Source organism: Typopeltis vanoorti, chromosome 1 (genome assembly GCF_054136105.1).
Source record: "Typopeltis vanoorti isolate ZY-2024b chromosome 1, IOZ_Tvanoo_1.0, whole genome shotgun sequence".
Taxonomy (NCBI): domain Eukaryota; kingdom Metazoa; phylum Arthropoda; class Arachnida; order Uropygi; family Thelyphonidae; genus Typopeltis; species Typopeltis vanoorti.
The window spans coordinates 36722755-36739353 of record NC_143549.1 but is presented as its reverse complement, the minus strand read 5'-3'; the positions used below and the strand labels follow the sequence as shown (position 1 = coordinate 36739353).

Genomic DNA, 16599 nt, shown 5'->3' with positions numbered 1-16599 from the left:
CACGTTACCTAAGGTTTTTTTTTTCTTCTTAAATACAGCTATTAAATAATTAATAATGTAATGTTCCTTGAATTAAGCCATTGCATTGTTTTATGTAGAACAGCACACTGTTCTTATGTTTTAAAATCAATCCATTGTTTGCATATTTGCATTCTTATAATTGTGCGGTAGATGGCGTTGGTGTGGATGATGAAAAGTAGTTGCGGTTCGTTGTAGTTGGTGGATTGAGTGGTGTAGAGTAGGTACCGTCCCTTGATGAGTCTTTGGACTCCCTGAAGGTATCATGTAGTAGTAATAATAATTAACTATCATTGCCACTGATGGCAATGATAGTTAATTATTGACCTGTAATATTCAGGCTGAAATATGTGGAATTAAAAAATACTATTACTTATTTCCTTGGGTTTTTCATGACACAAGTATCTTTTAAAGAACAAATATAGGACATTGGTAAAGTGAAAAAAAATAGTTTATAATATTGCTACAGCTAGCAAGTTGAATTAAGAGAATATGCCCATTAGCATTCTAATAGAACATGAGGCTCACTACCTCATCATGATCAAGTGATATTTGCAGACATCTGAAAATGTCTGCCTTTTGCCAGTGGATTATCAGTTTCCTATAATCATTCATAATGTATCGTGTCAGATAATTTTCTCTTTTTAGATTTCTTTCTGGTGCTAGTGTGCATTGGGACTCTGTACCTTTCATCCATGCTCTTCCTCCTTTACATAAATGACCCTCTCTCACTAATCTGAAATCCTGTATGTGGTTTTGCCAATGGCACTTCATTCCTTTTTTTTTTTTTTTTTTTTTTTTTTCATTTGACAAATATTGTAGTACTTAGATTTTCCAAGCTTCAAGATCTTCCCCTATTCAGTACCATAATCACTGACTTCCTCGCCATGATCCATTAGTGTGAAGACAGCTTTGTCAACTTCAGTGCTACTAAAACAGTCTTATATTTTTGCCTTTCTAGTATCCCTTACTATTCAGAATATTACTTCTCACTTATAATGATATTAACACCAAACAGAGCTCAGATCTGCCTAACTTTCTTTAGAATGCTATCCTCATATATGAGTCCTTTTCTGAATCCACTATCCTTGGATAGTGGATTCAGAAAAGGACATCTTGTTCTAATGAATTTCTCATTTTGTTTCTTTCTACTGTTCTGTAGGTATTATTCATTCTATTCTATGAGGGGGTTGGGGGGCTGGAAAGTTCTGATAAATACCAAGAACCAAAATGATGATATTAAAGCAACTGAAACCCACAAGAAAGGACATACTAGCAGCAGAGTTATGAAATTAACTTATATTCTTATATCCTCTTATATTCTTTCTTGTAGTTATATCAGTTGCTTTAATATAATTTTTGTTCTCAGGTGTTTATCAGAACTTCCTTCCCCCCCCCCTTACTGACCAGACTTTCATTGTTTCTTCGCTTTCTTCTGAATGTGTAAAAACGCCTGTAGCTGCTAGTCAATATCCATCCACATTCTCTTGTTTCATTCTTGTTGTCTGCTTGCAGTTTTCCCAAAGATTAACTTCCTGTTGTTCAAGAAATACATCAATGGATTCCTTTTTAATCACTCATCGCTTACATAATGATAACGTGTATTGTTGCTCCCCACACATGACAAACCATATAGTTTCTCGTGTGGGAAGAAAGCAACTTGGTTTCAAGATGCTGGTTAATTGTATTGTTGTCCTATTAATTACATGCATTCTCTGGTTGCGATTTTCATGTGCGAGGGAAAATCATACATCCCTGTATAAGTCTTGACTACTCTAACCTCATTTGAAAAGCTTTATTTCATAAAGGCCTTTAATATTTTTTTATTGTATAAGGAAAGATTTCTTTCAGTCTTTATTTTGTTTTAATCACTTGATATGCTTTATTTATTATTTATATAATATGGATAAAAACAGAATATAATTTCTCATGCGCTGTGATGTTATATGTGTAATTTTTTTCTCCCAAAGGATTATTAGCTGTATTATTGAGGATTTATGTCCTGATGCACCTTAAAAAAGCATGCCAGAACTTTGGTAATGGACTAAGTGACAGAGGTGAGATTCATTTAAACTTCCTTACTTCACATTTTGTAAATATTGTTCATATATACACACATGGGCAGCTCGTCTATAGAGGCCGGGCCCCACCTATATTTGTATAACTAGCCCAATAATTGTAGTTTTAAAAAATATGTTTCTTGTAATTATTATTTTTTGATCTATTTCCAACATGTTTTTTTGTTTAATAAAAAAATCACTGTAGTATTTTGTGGCAATATTGTATAATGCAACTTAGTACGGTCTCTGGGGCCAGCCACGGCTGGCCCTATTTTATACATGTAGAACACAGAGCATGTATGAGGCATATGCACTAGCGATCGTGTTTGTTTACTGGGCGCAACGCTTATCTTGGGGCCAATTTAGTCTGGTCCCAGTTACTGTGTTGGCACGTATGTATAGAGCGTGCGATTCTTTGATTGTGAAGCACATGCACTAGCAATCGTCTTTGTTTACCGGGCACAATGCTTATTTTGGGGCCCGTTTAGTCTGGCCCAATCACTGTGTTTGTACATAAATATGTGCGATTCTTTCATTGTCTTATTATTTATTCTCGTTGTTTTATTGTTTTTAGTGTGTTTAATTATTGTTGTCGTTTTTTGTTATAATTTATTTTAAAGTTAAAATTTTTATTATGTCCATAAACAATACATTTTAACTATGAACAAAATCAATAGTTTATTTGAAAAACGTTTCTCATTTCTCGTTTTCTTCTAAGTCTAGAAGAAAAATTGGAACTCAAAAGACTTGGCACATTCCAACCCAAAAATGTGCGTATTACTCAACAAGATGGTAAAATAACAAGAACATTTTATGTAACCTGGCTTGATAAGCAGTCATGGCTTAGTGCGAGTGATGAAAAAAAAATTTTTGTTTTTATTGTGTTTTTTGTTTGGTGGCAAGAGCTTATTTATTAAAAATATTTACTTATATTAACTTACTTATTATAAAAATTAATAGCTCAGTGCACCAGTGGATTCTGACTAAACATTATTGCAATAGAAATAATAACTATAAATCAATAATATAACCCACTATATAAATATAAAAAAATTAAGTTATGTTTGACCCCTGGCTCCACCTGTTTCTGTTGTCACCAGCCGCCACTATATATATATATATATATATATATATATATATATATATATATATATATATATATATGAACAATGCAACGGATCATATACAATGCATGATTTGCAAAATAAAACTGACCATAACTGATTTGCAAGACAAAACAGCTATGACTATAAATGTATTTTTTGTGCTGTTCTCTGCAGATAGTGGCTGATCTACTTTTCTCTATAGACTTCAAGGGCTTAAAGACTGTGCAAACAAGTCCTTGAAAAATACATTCCATGTATTTCTTCAAGTACCTGGATTTAGAAGTACTTCAGATGTAGGAGATGGTCATAGATTGCAGAAAGATTGATTATTATTTTTTTTATTCTGTAGGAACTGTAACCATTAGATAGTATGGTGTTGTGAGACTTCACTGAAACAAATATTGGTTAGTTTTTAATGATCTCATATTGTTGGGAAGGGGAAGGTGATGGGAATGGCTGTGAATGTATCTGCTTATGTGTATGAGAAAGTTTCCTGCATACTGTAAAGGAGAGATGATTATTACGAAGATGTGTTACTAACTGTCTAGGAAAGGTATACTGTTGTTTGTTTTCTATCATAAATTGGATTCTTGACTTATTGGGGGCCCATGAGGCCAAATAGATAACAAATTGTCTACATATTTTGGCCAGATAGGTTTCAGGAAGGCTGAGTGAAGAGGTTAATTTTTCAAAATTTTCCATATAAAATTTGGCCAGCAGGGATGAGCGGGATGGTAACCCATAAATTTCCCCTTATCTGTTTGTATATATTTTCCTTCCAAGAAAAATATTCAGAATGGATTACAAAGGAAAAGAAATCGATGATATCAGAAGGAAAGACATTTTTTGATTGTTAATGCATCATTCAAGGGAATATTTGCAAACATCGAGGTAATGTGTTGATTTGTTGTTTAGCTTTGATATCACCTCACTATTTATTGATATTCCTTTGAATGATACCTTACCACTGTTAAAAAAAATAGGTCTTTCCTTCAGATATCATAGATATCTGTTCCTTTCCAATCTATTCTCAATATTTCTCTTAGAAGAACAAAATATGCAAATAGATATAAGGAATCGCTATAGATTCTCACTTCTACTAGCTAATTTTTACATGGAAAATTTTGAAAAATAAGCTCTTCACTCAGCTTCCCTTGATTAAGGTATGTACACATGTTTTCTATTTGGCTTCATGGCCCAGATACAGTAGACTTTCTTCAATAGTCTACATTCAAGAATCCAGTTTATGATGGAAAAGAAAACAAACAACAGTATACCTTTCATATTATACACTTAGTATTATGTCTTCCTAGTCACCTCTCTTTCACAGTATACAGTCAATGTGGCATGTTCACTGGACAATGAAGGTTAATTACCACCAAGCACATAAATTACCATCAAATTCCTGATGATGTATCCTCAGAAGTATATTATGATAACACTAGATGAAAGTTTACATCATTACTGATTTCATATTGACAATTTTCTTTCAAATTAATGTGTTATCTGTTAGGACTTCAATATTCAGGTCTTTTATTCCAGTCTCCTAAGGCACTTCTTATCATATTAGTCCATCTAGATCTTTGCATTAAAAATACTATGAATATTATTACATGGATATCAACTGCTCTGTTATATAGTATCCTAAGCTGGTGGGAATGATTTATTCTGATGTCCTTCATTCTTTATAAAAGAAGTTAATACACATTAATATGATGGTCATCTGAGTTACACACACACACACACATAACATCCATCAGTCCTTTTCTCTCATTCCTGACATTTGTGAGCCACACATCACTTTGTGTTCAGATATTTTCCAAGTTAGCATTCAAATTATCTAGAAATTCCTCCAAATACATGCAGCAATTGTATCATTCATTCATGGTTCAGTTTTATACCTACCAAACTAACATTTTTCCTTCGTAATTGCCCTTCTGTTCCTTTTAATTTCTCTGAACTGTATTTGAATCTAGTGTTTATAAACTTTCTTGTCTCTTCTCATCTTCCACTTAGCTACAGTAATAAGAGTGCTATGAATTTATTCATTTTCTCTGTTTGATATTTGCAGAAAACAGTTACTTATTTGGAAATTGTAAAAAAATTAATCACCTTTAACATTATGCTGAATATTTATTTCAGTATTTTTCTTTTTGTATCTCAACAGCCTTTGCCAGTTTAGTTGCCAGAGAGTCTACTTGCTTATTAGCAAGGTCAAGAGCATCAAGAAATCGTTAACAAACTACTAAACTAGTCATCTCCAAGAAGTTGAATGTAAATATGTGAAGGAAAAAAATGTATATATGTGAGGTGCCGCTTAAATTTTGTTCATGAAACTTTAAACTTTTGTATCATATATTTCTATGAATATTTATTTAGTACTGTTAAAAATTGCTGTTTTAGCTTCTTTAGATTTTTAGAAATTAGTTTTCATTGAGATCACATTCAGATATGATAATGTTAGACATTTTTAATATTAGATATAGAATTTTTAACTGTGTATAAGATATTTGGCCAAGCATTTTTGCAGACACAGCTTACCGGTGAAAGAGATTTGGGTTAAAATTCTCTGAAAAGAGGACCAATTTTTTTTTTACCATTACTGTCAAAGTATACTGTTACTTTTCTTAATTTAGTGGAACTGTATGATATAAAGATAATAATCTGATGGAAACAGTAATCTGGTGATCTATTCTGCTGTAGAATAGGTCACCGGATTACTATTGATCCACACAAGTGGAAAACACTAACAAAGACAAAACAAGGATTAAAAATATAAATTAGTTCTAGTTAGTTGTGTAATACTTCTTTAAATTGTTCATATTATGTAATTATTCAGTCAATCTAATATGTAATGTGTAATAATTCAGTCATCGTAGTGGACTTAGTTGCTTGCTATGAGAAACTACCAAAATATCTGGCTAATAGTATCAATACTGTTCTACAGGAAATTTACCACACTAAACTTTCCACCAAAACAAATTCAACTCTGACTAAGCTTTGCTAATCATGAGTTGCTATAGTGTGATGACTGTAACTGGAGTAAAAAGGGACCAAATTTTTACCATTATCAAAGTATACTGTTAGATTTTTGTTTTCTTCGTTTTAATGGAAGTCTGTGATAATAGAGGTAGAAAACACATTAGACACAGTAAATAACTTAAAATAAAATTAACACAAATGTTTCTTACCAAAACTAACAACACATCATCGGGTGTGGCACAAAGAGAATATAAGTATAAACAAATGATTTAACTAATAATGGCAGGTGCCATACCTTAGAAGGATCATATCAAATATGGTATATAATAAATCATTTCTGATATTTTCATAGGATAAAAATCTCCCAAACTTTTTTTGGAGAGAGAGAGAGATGTAATCATCCTGATTCAAATTAGCCTAGTGTAACAGGACTTTTTCTTAACAGGATTTTCTTTGAAGAGTTCATATTTTAAAATTTTTTTATAGAGATGGCAAGTCTTCAATCAAGGGATGTTGTATTTGGTTTTAATTCCATGTTGTGCAAGACAGGACTTTTGAGGTTTAAGGTATTCACTGCGGGATTATTATCATCAATATCCAAAACATGTACCCTCAAAAGTGTGTTCAGGCTAGCTACTGTGACAGCACTACATGGTTAACTTTATCTTATTAATCTCTTAACAACAATTTTTCTCCAAAAATATGTCAGCCTTCCAATATTGTTTTGTCTAGCATTTTGGTCTTCTGAGGCACTTCTGACTAAACAGTTCATATAGTTCTTGATCTTCCTTCATAGGACTGTTTCCTTTTTTCCACAGAAAAGTTTTAGTATTTTAGATTACATTCACAAGGAATCTAGTACCAGCCAGAAACAAAAGCAAAGTTTGTCTTTTGTAATTGATAAGGTAGAAATTTTAATTGGAAATTATGTAAGTATCTGGTGAAATTTTCATGATTCTGCCTATAGGTTTGGTAATATCAAAAAAAAAAAAAAAAAAAAACGCGTGTATGTGTGCAATACCATCGACAGGGTGTAGCATAGAGGCAGCCTGCCTCATGGCACGGCTTAATAAGGGTGCTCGTTCAGCTATGTTGCAGAATAGGTGCCATTGGAAAGAAGTTTTTTCAAGCTTAAACAGAATAAAAATTATTTGCAAACAGCAGTGACCTAAGAAAGATTAGTTGGTCTAGCAACTGTATCGATAGAGGCGGACATAACTTATAATTCAAATTTAGAAGATCTTATAAACAGTTTTATTGTGCGATATCCCCATAGAGCAAACATTTAGTTAATATTATTATGTAATCGTTTTGCGTTAATGTTTCTCTTGTAATAAAAACAAAATAACAATTGGAGATTTTCTTATATTTTTGTCTAATAATCCATCAGGGGTGATATTTAGTTGTTTGCCTCAGGGTGTGATCTAATCTGGCGACGGCCCTATGTGTGTGTGGCATAATGAAGTTGCTCAACTGAAAGACTTTTTTTTTTTAATGTCATCCAGTCATTTAATGTTTTTATATTAAATGGCTGGAAGCTGAGAGATAAAAAATAAAATAATGTTTTTATTCAGCACGACTACTTTCATCTTTAAGAAGACTTCTTCAGGTGCACAAAAAAGAGAGAAACAACCAACAAAATATGTAAAGGAATAAAGTCTAAACAACAAGTTGTTAGTGTGAAAAAAATGTAAACATTAATTAGCATCTGAATATATAAAGCTGTTCTCTGTATAACCTCATTGTTGGGCGTGCGCATGTGTTCAAGATCTCGTGAATGCCAAAGTTGGATGGCAGCACAATGAGAGTCTGAGAGATTATAACTAAGGTTGTTTTTAAGATGTATTGGATTAAGAGAAATTTCTTTAGATTCCACTATTCTTTCCAGTTCATCGTAATAGCAATGAAAGATATTATCAGATTTGTCCCATAAAACTTGGTGGATGAGGTTTTCCTCATTATTGTTAGAATTCAGAACATGGTTTAACAGAGCACTAACTCTTGTTCTGCCATATGTAATGTCTCTTTGATGCTCTTCAATGCACATTGCTTATTTTAGCCAGATGGAGAAATCCATCTGGTCAAAATAAGGTTCATCACAGTTATACCAGATCCAGCAATGCTGGGATATTTAAGATTGTCATGTCTTTGTTTGGATCAGCTCAGTAAGGAACGGAGTTTCGGAAGAGGAATGAATGAATTCTGGATGTTGTATTTCTTAAGCACCTTGGCCAATTTTGGTGAAACAGAGCTGATATATGGTAGAGAAATGTGGCTTTTCTCACTATTTCTATCTATACTATGATGAGGAAGTGGATTGAAAAGTAATTTATTAATTGTTTTCTTGGAATAGCTATTCTGTTGAAAAATAGTAAGAAGAAACTGAAGTTCTTTGTTGATTTCTTTTTCACACAGGAGTGAGTGAGCACGATTGCCTAATATAGAGATGATTCCAAATTTTTGAGATGGATAATGGTGGGACTGCTTGTGAAGGTATCTATTTGTATGAGTTGGTTTCCTGTAAATTGAGATTTTTAATTTTTCTATGATACGAGTGAGTCTGACATCTAAGAAAGTGAGAGAGCCATCAACTTCTAATTCAACATTACATTTTATATTTGGGTATTGACTATTCAAGTGGTCAAAGACGTTCTCAAGAGATTCAGAACCATGGCTCCAGATTAAAAAGATATCATCTATATATTAAAGGAAAGTAGCTTTCTCTTTGCAATATTCCAGATATGTTTGCTAGTATTGGCGATAATGGGTTGTCCATGGCTAAACTAGATTTCTGTTTGTAAATAGTCTCTTTAAACTTGAAATAGCCAGAATTAATGCAGTGAGTTAATAAAGACAACCTTTTTTTGATAATTTCTCTTTTAGTAGCATAAGGACTTCTTCTGTAGGAACTTTAGTAAACAGGGAGATGATTTCAAAACTGGCCCATAATTTCTTCTTTTTTAATATTAATTAGGTATAGTTTCTGGAAAAATTCCCATGCTACTCCTCTTAAACACTATTGTTATAATTATGGCTATTATAGCCTGTTTTTGTTTAGGAGTGTCCCTTATTTTAAATACATTGGCTATTATTACTCAAAAGAGGGTATATATATTTTAGGGCATTATGGGTGAGTATAGAAGGCAATTATAACAGAATTATATATATTGAATATATATAATTCTGCTGTGTGGCACTTGCTATCATTTTTTACCAATTGTGGTATTGGCCTTGTATTCTGTTTGCCTGCTTGCTTGTTTTGTTCGTTCCATATTAATGCACTGTTAGATTCTGTTTAAAATATTTGTGCTAATTGCTAATTTTATTAGTTATTTACTGTCGGAAATATTTTCTTCCTATTATATTTTTATTATAGTATAGGTTGTATTTTTTTTTTTAATCTAAAAAGCATTTCTAATATTCAAAAATACTGCAAGAAACTTATGATGACAAAGCTCAATTTTTCTTACTATATGTAACAGTCAACTTATTTGTGTATTTTTTCATAAACTAGTACTTGTTATTTGTATTGTACCTTAAATTCAGAAAATTGAAAATGTTGTTCAGGAATTGTTCTTGTAGAACATTTCCTTAGCAACATTTTCAATTTCATAAATAACAACTCTAGGGGAATCTATGCTTTTCCATGTGCATACATTTCTTTTAGTTTATAATTCAGTGTTTAGCTACTTCTGTCTGGTTTATTTTGCCACTTTGGATATTTTGAAGTGCCTCAAGTATCTGTTTGAGAAGTTATGTGAAAACTTATGCAAAGTTTTTACTTTAGTATTCTTTTATTCTGCCTTCTCATTTTAATAACTTAGTCTGAAAATAATTATTTTATTACTACATTTCTTTTTTATTTATTATATAGATGTATTAATAGGTAAATTTTTCATTATTAACAATATAACTATTTCTACAACCTCCTGCATACAGTACGTCAGGGGATGGCCAAACTCGCTCTGCATAAGAGCCATATATGTTGTAAACTTCAGATTGAGAACTGCAAGACATGAACAAATATTACACATGTTTTATTGTTATATGCACCTTTTGTTACAAAATATTTTTTATAAATATTAAGAAGTACATGTATGTAATAATATTTATTCATATATGTAGTTTTTAAACTGTTAATTTGTATCAGTTTCAAAAATCACAAGGCACACACACACCAAATGCTTTCGAAATCCTGACTGATCATTGTTTTAACTATATATATATATATATATATATATATATATATATATATTATTGATCATAATTTACTCGTTAAAAAATGTATATAAAAATGAATCTAAATGACTCTAAACTTTTCTTTCTCGGTATAATGTTAAGATACGACTAATTTCGTTGAAAATTCAACTTCTTCGGGTATCAAGGCAAAGAATTAAATAAAAAATAACAGACATGATAAAATATATTAACAGATCTAGTATAAAACACACAAGTGCATTTAAAAACAGGAATGCGTGCTTGAGTTCCAACTGAAGTAGACCACGTGCGTGAGCTGACACGAGTGCACCAGTATTGGACAGTGGCAATGTGTGCATCAGAAATATTGTAGCTAAGGCTGTTATTAATATGAGATGAATCATGCAATATTTCTCTAGATTCAATTATTCTTCTTTGAAGTTCATCATAGCACACATGGATATTAGAAGTTTGTGGCCAGTCTATGAGGTGTTGGCGGCCTTCATCCGAGTTGATAGAGAAGAGAACATGGCTAGAGAGAGTGCTGGCCCTGGTTCTGTTGTAGGAAATGTCTCTTTGGTGTAAAAGGATGGATTTAGCTGTCTGGCCATAGTATGGTTTTTGCCACAATCACACAAAATCTTGTAGACTCCTGGATACTGAGAAGGAAGATGTTTCATTTTAGGTCTACTTAGTATGGAGTGAAGTTTAGGAAACGTAGTGAAGCAAGTTCTAATGTTGAATTTCTGAAGCATTTTGGCTAGTTTGGGGGAGAGAGAGAGCTGATGTATGGTAACGAAATAAAAGCTCTTGGTGGAGAAGAATCTTCAAAAGCAGTTGAGCGGTGGACAGAGAGAAATTTATTAATCTTTTTAAGAGAGAATCCATTGTTAACAAAAGACTTTTTAAAAAAATTGAGTTCATATTCAATTTCTGTTTCATCTGTTAATAAAGATCTGGCACGACATGCCAGGGTTGAAATAATACCAAACTTTTGTGGAGGGTAGTGATGAGAAGAAGCATGAAGGTATCTGTCTGTGTGAGTGGGTTTTCTAAAAATGGAGATTTTGATATTTTCAGTGCATCTCGTAAATTTTAAGTCCAGAAAGGGAAGACAGTCGTTGGATTCTAGTTCACAGGTGAAATTGATTTTCTGATGAAACTTGTTGAGGTGGTCCAGAAAAAAGTTGAGGTTGTTGACACTGTGTTCCCAGGTGAGAAATACATCGTCAATATAACGATACCATACTTTAGGTTTAAGAGTCGAGGAATTAATTGCTTTTTCTTCAAAATCCTTAAGAAATATGTCAGCAAGAATCGGAGAGAGTGGACTGCCCATAGCTAAACCTGAGTTTTGTTTATAAAATTTGTTATCGTATTTGAGGTATCCTGAGTTCACACAGTGAGAAAGTAAAGAAAAAAATTTCTTGGATAGTTTCTTCTGGAGAAGGTTTAGAACTTCTTGAGTAGGTACATTCGTGAAAAGGGAAACAATATCGAAACTTGCCATTAAATCTGATGTGTTGAGTTTGATGTCTTTTATTTTGGAGACAAAATCAGCTGAATTTTTTTACATGAGAAAAGGAAGTATCACAAAGGTTTTTTAAAAAGGATGCGAGGTATTTTGAAAGGTTGTAAGTAGGGGAGTTTATCCCCTCAATGATAGGTCTTAGTGGAGAGTTTAATTTATGGATCTTAGGGAGTCCATATAACCTAGGAATTAGAGGATGAATCGACCTAAGGGAAAGACAGATGTTTCTTGGTAACTCTGAGGTGGTTTTCAGTAAATTGTTGGTCCTATTGTGTAGTTCTTTTGTACGATCACTATTTAGTTCAGAGTAAGTGTCAGTGTTTAGTAGTTCCAAAATTTTGTTATTGTAATCTGATGTATTTAAGATGACAGTAGCTTTTTCAGAGAAAGCAAGATATTGCAAGATAAAGCAAGAAAACAGATATTGTTTCGATATTGTTTCCCTCTTCATGAATGTACCTACTCAAGAAGTTCTAAACCTTCTCCAGAAGAAACTATCCAAGAATTTTTTTTCTTTACTTTCTCACTGTGTGAACTCAGGATACCTCAAATATGATAACAAAATTTATAAACAAAACTCAGGTTTAGCTATGGGCAGTCAGCTCTCTCCAATTCTTGCTGACATATTTCTTAAGGATTTTGAAGAAAAAGCAACTATCATCTTAAATCTTTTCAAAGAAATCTTTTCTTTCTCAGTATAGAGTAATTTAAATTCATTTATATATATATATATATATATATATATATATATATATAACTTTTTTAAAAAATATATTGAATGACTAGAAACCGAGAAAAATGAAAACAAAGTTTAATAGCACACTAGTTTCAGCTTGTATCAGCCTTCTTCAGGCACACATTATAAAAGAAATAACCAGTAAAACCTAGAGGAAATAACTGTAAACATTACGGAAAGTTAGTGTATATATATTCAATGTAAAAACGCTGAAGTCTGCGTATTCAAAACTGTTCTCTCATTGGCTTCATTGTTGGGCGTATGCATACGTATAGCATCTCACGAACCATAGCACAATGACACTTTGAAAGGTTGTAACTCAGGTTGCTGTTGAGATGTAGAGGGCTGAAAATGATTTCCTTTGATTCAGTATATATATAACTATATATATATATATATATTGAGTGTGTTTAATATAGTATGGAAACATTGAGAGAAATATGCAAATTTGCATTTCATTAACATTAAATGAGATCACCGAAAATAAAAGGTATAAAAAGAGATATTTTTAATGATATTTAATTGTCTTAGTAAATATCTAGTAATATCTTAGTAAATAATGTGCTCCTGAAGGCTGATACAAACTGAAACTAGTGTGCTATTAAACTTTGTTTTCATTTTACTCAGTTTCTAGTCATTCAATATTTAAGTCATTTACCATTTAAGCATATGAAATTGACAATTTCAAGAACAGATTTCTTACCATCTTCATACATAAAATATCTGACTGCAAGCTGTTCATATTAAATAATGCAATGAACAGGGAAAAAAAACTAGAAAGCTGGGATGGATCACTTTTCATAAATGCAATTAATCCTGCACCTGCAATGATGGGGATCATTGCAGGTACTCCATCTGTTGCAATACTGATAGTTTATCCAGTAGAATATCAGCATTTGTTAAGGCTCTGTCAGATGCATTTTTAATGTTAACATCACAAGTTATTTCTTTTAGTGCTACTAAGTCCAACATCTCTTCTTTCACAATTACTTTAGAGTAAACATAATGAACAAGTACTGCCAATTGTGGGTTGTTTTGTGTGTCTGTTGATTCTTCAAGAGCTAAGTTGAATGCAAGGGAATTCTTTAAATTATTTTGCTTGCAATGTCTCCACTGATTTGGGAGATGCACCTGTCCGTAGTGTGGCATGAAGCTGGTGTTTATGCTATTAGTCAATGAAGTTTTGTGTTATTTGGATCTAACACTGCAACAATTTCAGCTATATTCTTCTTGACAAATTCACAATCAGAATACGAGTGTTTAGCACAAGCAATATTCCATGATATAATAAAACTAGCTTCGCTCATATCAGCTTCCTTACTGAACAGTGTCAACTGTGTCTGCAGACTTTCATTTATTTGTATGGGGTTCCCCTGTTCCTCATTCATCCCTTAGGACTGATTCACCCCTCCTAATGAGGGATTCAGTATGTAGTTTATGACTGCAAATCCATGTGTTCACATGCCAGTTTGCCTGTTCTGAGTGAACAAAAAACTCTTTCTAGGTGAAAAAAAAAAATCTCTCTACTTCCATATGAGACCAGCTAACTCACCTTTAGTTGAAAGAGATCAAATAATGTGTCAGATGGGAATCGAACCCAGGTCTTTCTGACCAAAGGGCTTCATCTATACTGACTGAGCTGCAGAGGCTCAAGTCTGCTGGCTATTTATTGATGATTTTCACACTGTTAACTTGTTTTTCCATAATTCAGATTTAGATGGATAATCAGGAAAAGTTTATGTCATACTGGCTTTATAATGACTGAGTGACACAGCAGATAAGACACAAAGGTTTACCTCCTTTAATGGTGAATGCAAAATCTTCCTCTAATAAGATTGAATACACACACAACACAACCAAATTACAATGCAAAATATTACACTAACATTCTACTAATTTCACAGTCACGTGTCATAATTATGTGATTTCACGCCCTGCCCACTAAAACTAACATTGTCAGCACTGACTTGTATGATTACTGATTCTCCAGCCCAATTCCTCTGTAATCCTTGCTGATCCATCCATAATTTCTTTAATCCCTGACTCAAATCTAGCATTAAAATTACCATTTTAAATTCTTAAATATATATTTACAATAAATAATTATAAAGCTTGAAAAAAAATTTTATTTACCTATTGTATTTAATTGTGATGCAAAAAGGACCTTGGCCAACATATTTCTGTGAGCTTCATGTGGCTTGCGCACTGAGGTTTGGCCACCCCTGCAATATATGATACATAAAATTTTTTAAAATTCTTGCCAGATGTATGTTATCAATTTTAGTATGTGACTTTCTGCCACTGTGCTAGCCATCACTTAGAAAAAATGAAAAGCACTTCAGCCCTTGTTTGTTACATAGACAATATTAGTATTGCCTGCATAAAATGTTTCATGTATTTATTTTTTTAAGAATGGTGTCAATGTAGTCTCAGCAACTTCCATGGCTAATCTGCAGAAGAAAGTTTTTCAGATGTAATTAAATCTCACTTTATCTCATCTCATCTAGAAAATTCTCCTCTAGTCACCAGCTAGAGCTACCTTTTATTAAATAACAGAATAAACATGGCTAATATGGTGAGCAGTTAGTCATAGTAGTTGCAGAATAAAAGCAATATTTCAACAAATTATACAACACAGTATTCAGACCAATTTTAGCTTATGGATCTGAGACTTCAGCCATACAAATTCTGAGCAGTATTTAGAAAGTAAATACATGGCATCAGTAGCAAAACTGATTTAAAAATTAGGATAATAGCAAAGCAACTTGGCATTATTAACATTTAAGTATAAGCAAAATAAAATGTACAAATGTATAAGCAAATATATCTTAGCTGCTATGGCCCATAAATAGAATGGAAGATAGTTTTGAAAAATAAAGGCAGCAGATGATTGTTGTAGCTTGCATTATCTTAGAAGACTAAAACATAAGATCTAAAAATTTGGAGAGCTGTGATTTGTCAGGTCTCCAAATTTTATCTTACATTTTGATTTTTCTAAGAGACTGTTAAACTAGTAAATCATCAGAGTTGAATTGTATGGAGCTGTCATAGTTTTTTGTACTTCTTGAGGTGTATATAATTTAGGTATAATTTGTTTTCTGCACATAATTTTCTTCTTTTCATTCTAACATAAAATTCTTGTTGAATTAAATCTCATCTTGTTTACTTCTATCACCTTTTACTTGCTGTCAGCATCTCTAGCATGATGTTATGCTTAAGATTCTACCCATTGAGGAGTTTTTCAACTTTCAAGTGAAGTAATACAAATCATATCATCTCATAAGGCATCTCACAAGACGCCTTATGAGATGACAACCTCTGAAATGAAAGCTGTCATCTCATAAGGCTTCTTGTGTTAGAGTCAGTGGCCTCATGGCTAAATTAGAATATTTAAAAAAATTACAAATTAGAGTACTTTTTTTTGTATACAAGTAATATAATTTTTTTCTCCTTAAAGTAAACTAGAATACTTTAAAAAAAAAATTCAAACTATATATATATCTGCATAGTTTTCATTCCATGTGAGCTCACATTCCACTAATATATATAATATGTATTATCATATAGGCAGAAAATAGTACTCTTAGAGTAATCAGAGAGCAGTGTTGCCATATTGCAAATTCAAGCTCAGCTTTATATAACATTTTCCACAAAGACATAGTTATATAAAACCAGAAACAAACTGAAGGTCTCATTTGTCAGAAATGATTTAAATGGTTAATGTTTACATTAAAGTTATAATTTAATTTTATGATACTACTTATAAGATATATTTCATAGTTAACAGTAAGTTAAGCAAGTTGATCTCAGATCAACTTGCTTAACTTACTGTTAACCTACTGTGGAAACCAACTGCAATAACATGCAGTTATTAAAGAAACACATAATTATTCAAGCAACACATAAGACCACAGTAATAACTTTTAATTAATAAGGTACAGATATTTCATACTAAAACTAATAGTACAT

At 32.2% G+C, this 16599-nt stretch overlaps 1 protein-coding gene across 1 annotated transcript in view; it reads left to right on the top strand.

Annotated features, from left to right (window-relative positions):
- LOC150109893 (uncharacterized) overlaps window positions 1-5818 on the top strand; it is a 102013-nt gene extending 96195 nt beyond the window's left edge. The window contains exons 9-10 of the mRNA XM_090397265.1: window positions 1989-2075; window positions 5352-5818. Coding sequence (XP_090253391.1) covers window positions 1989-2075; window positions 5352-5422 — 158 coding nt within the window. The 3' untranslated portion in view covers window positions 5423-5818. The remainder of the gene's footprint in view (window positions 1-1988; window positions 2076-5351) is intronic.
- The last annotated feature ends 10781 nt before the right edge of the window (window positions 5819-16599 follow it).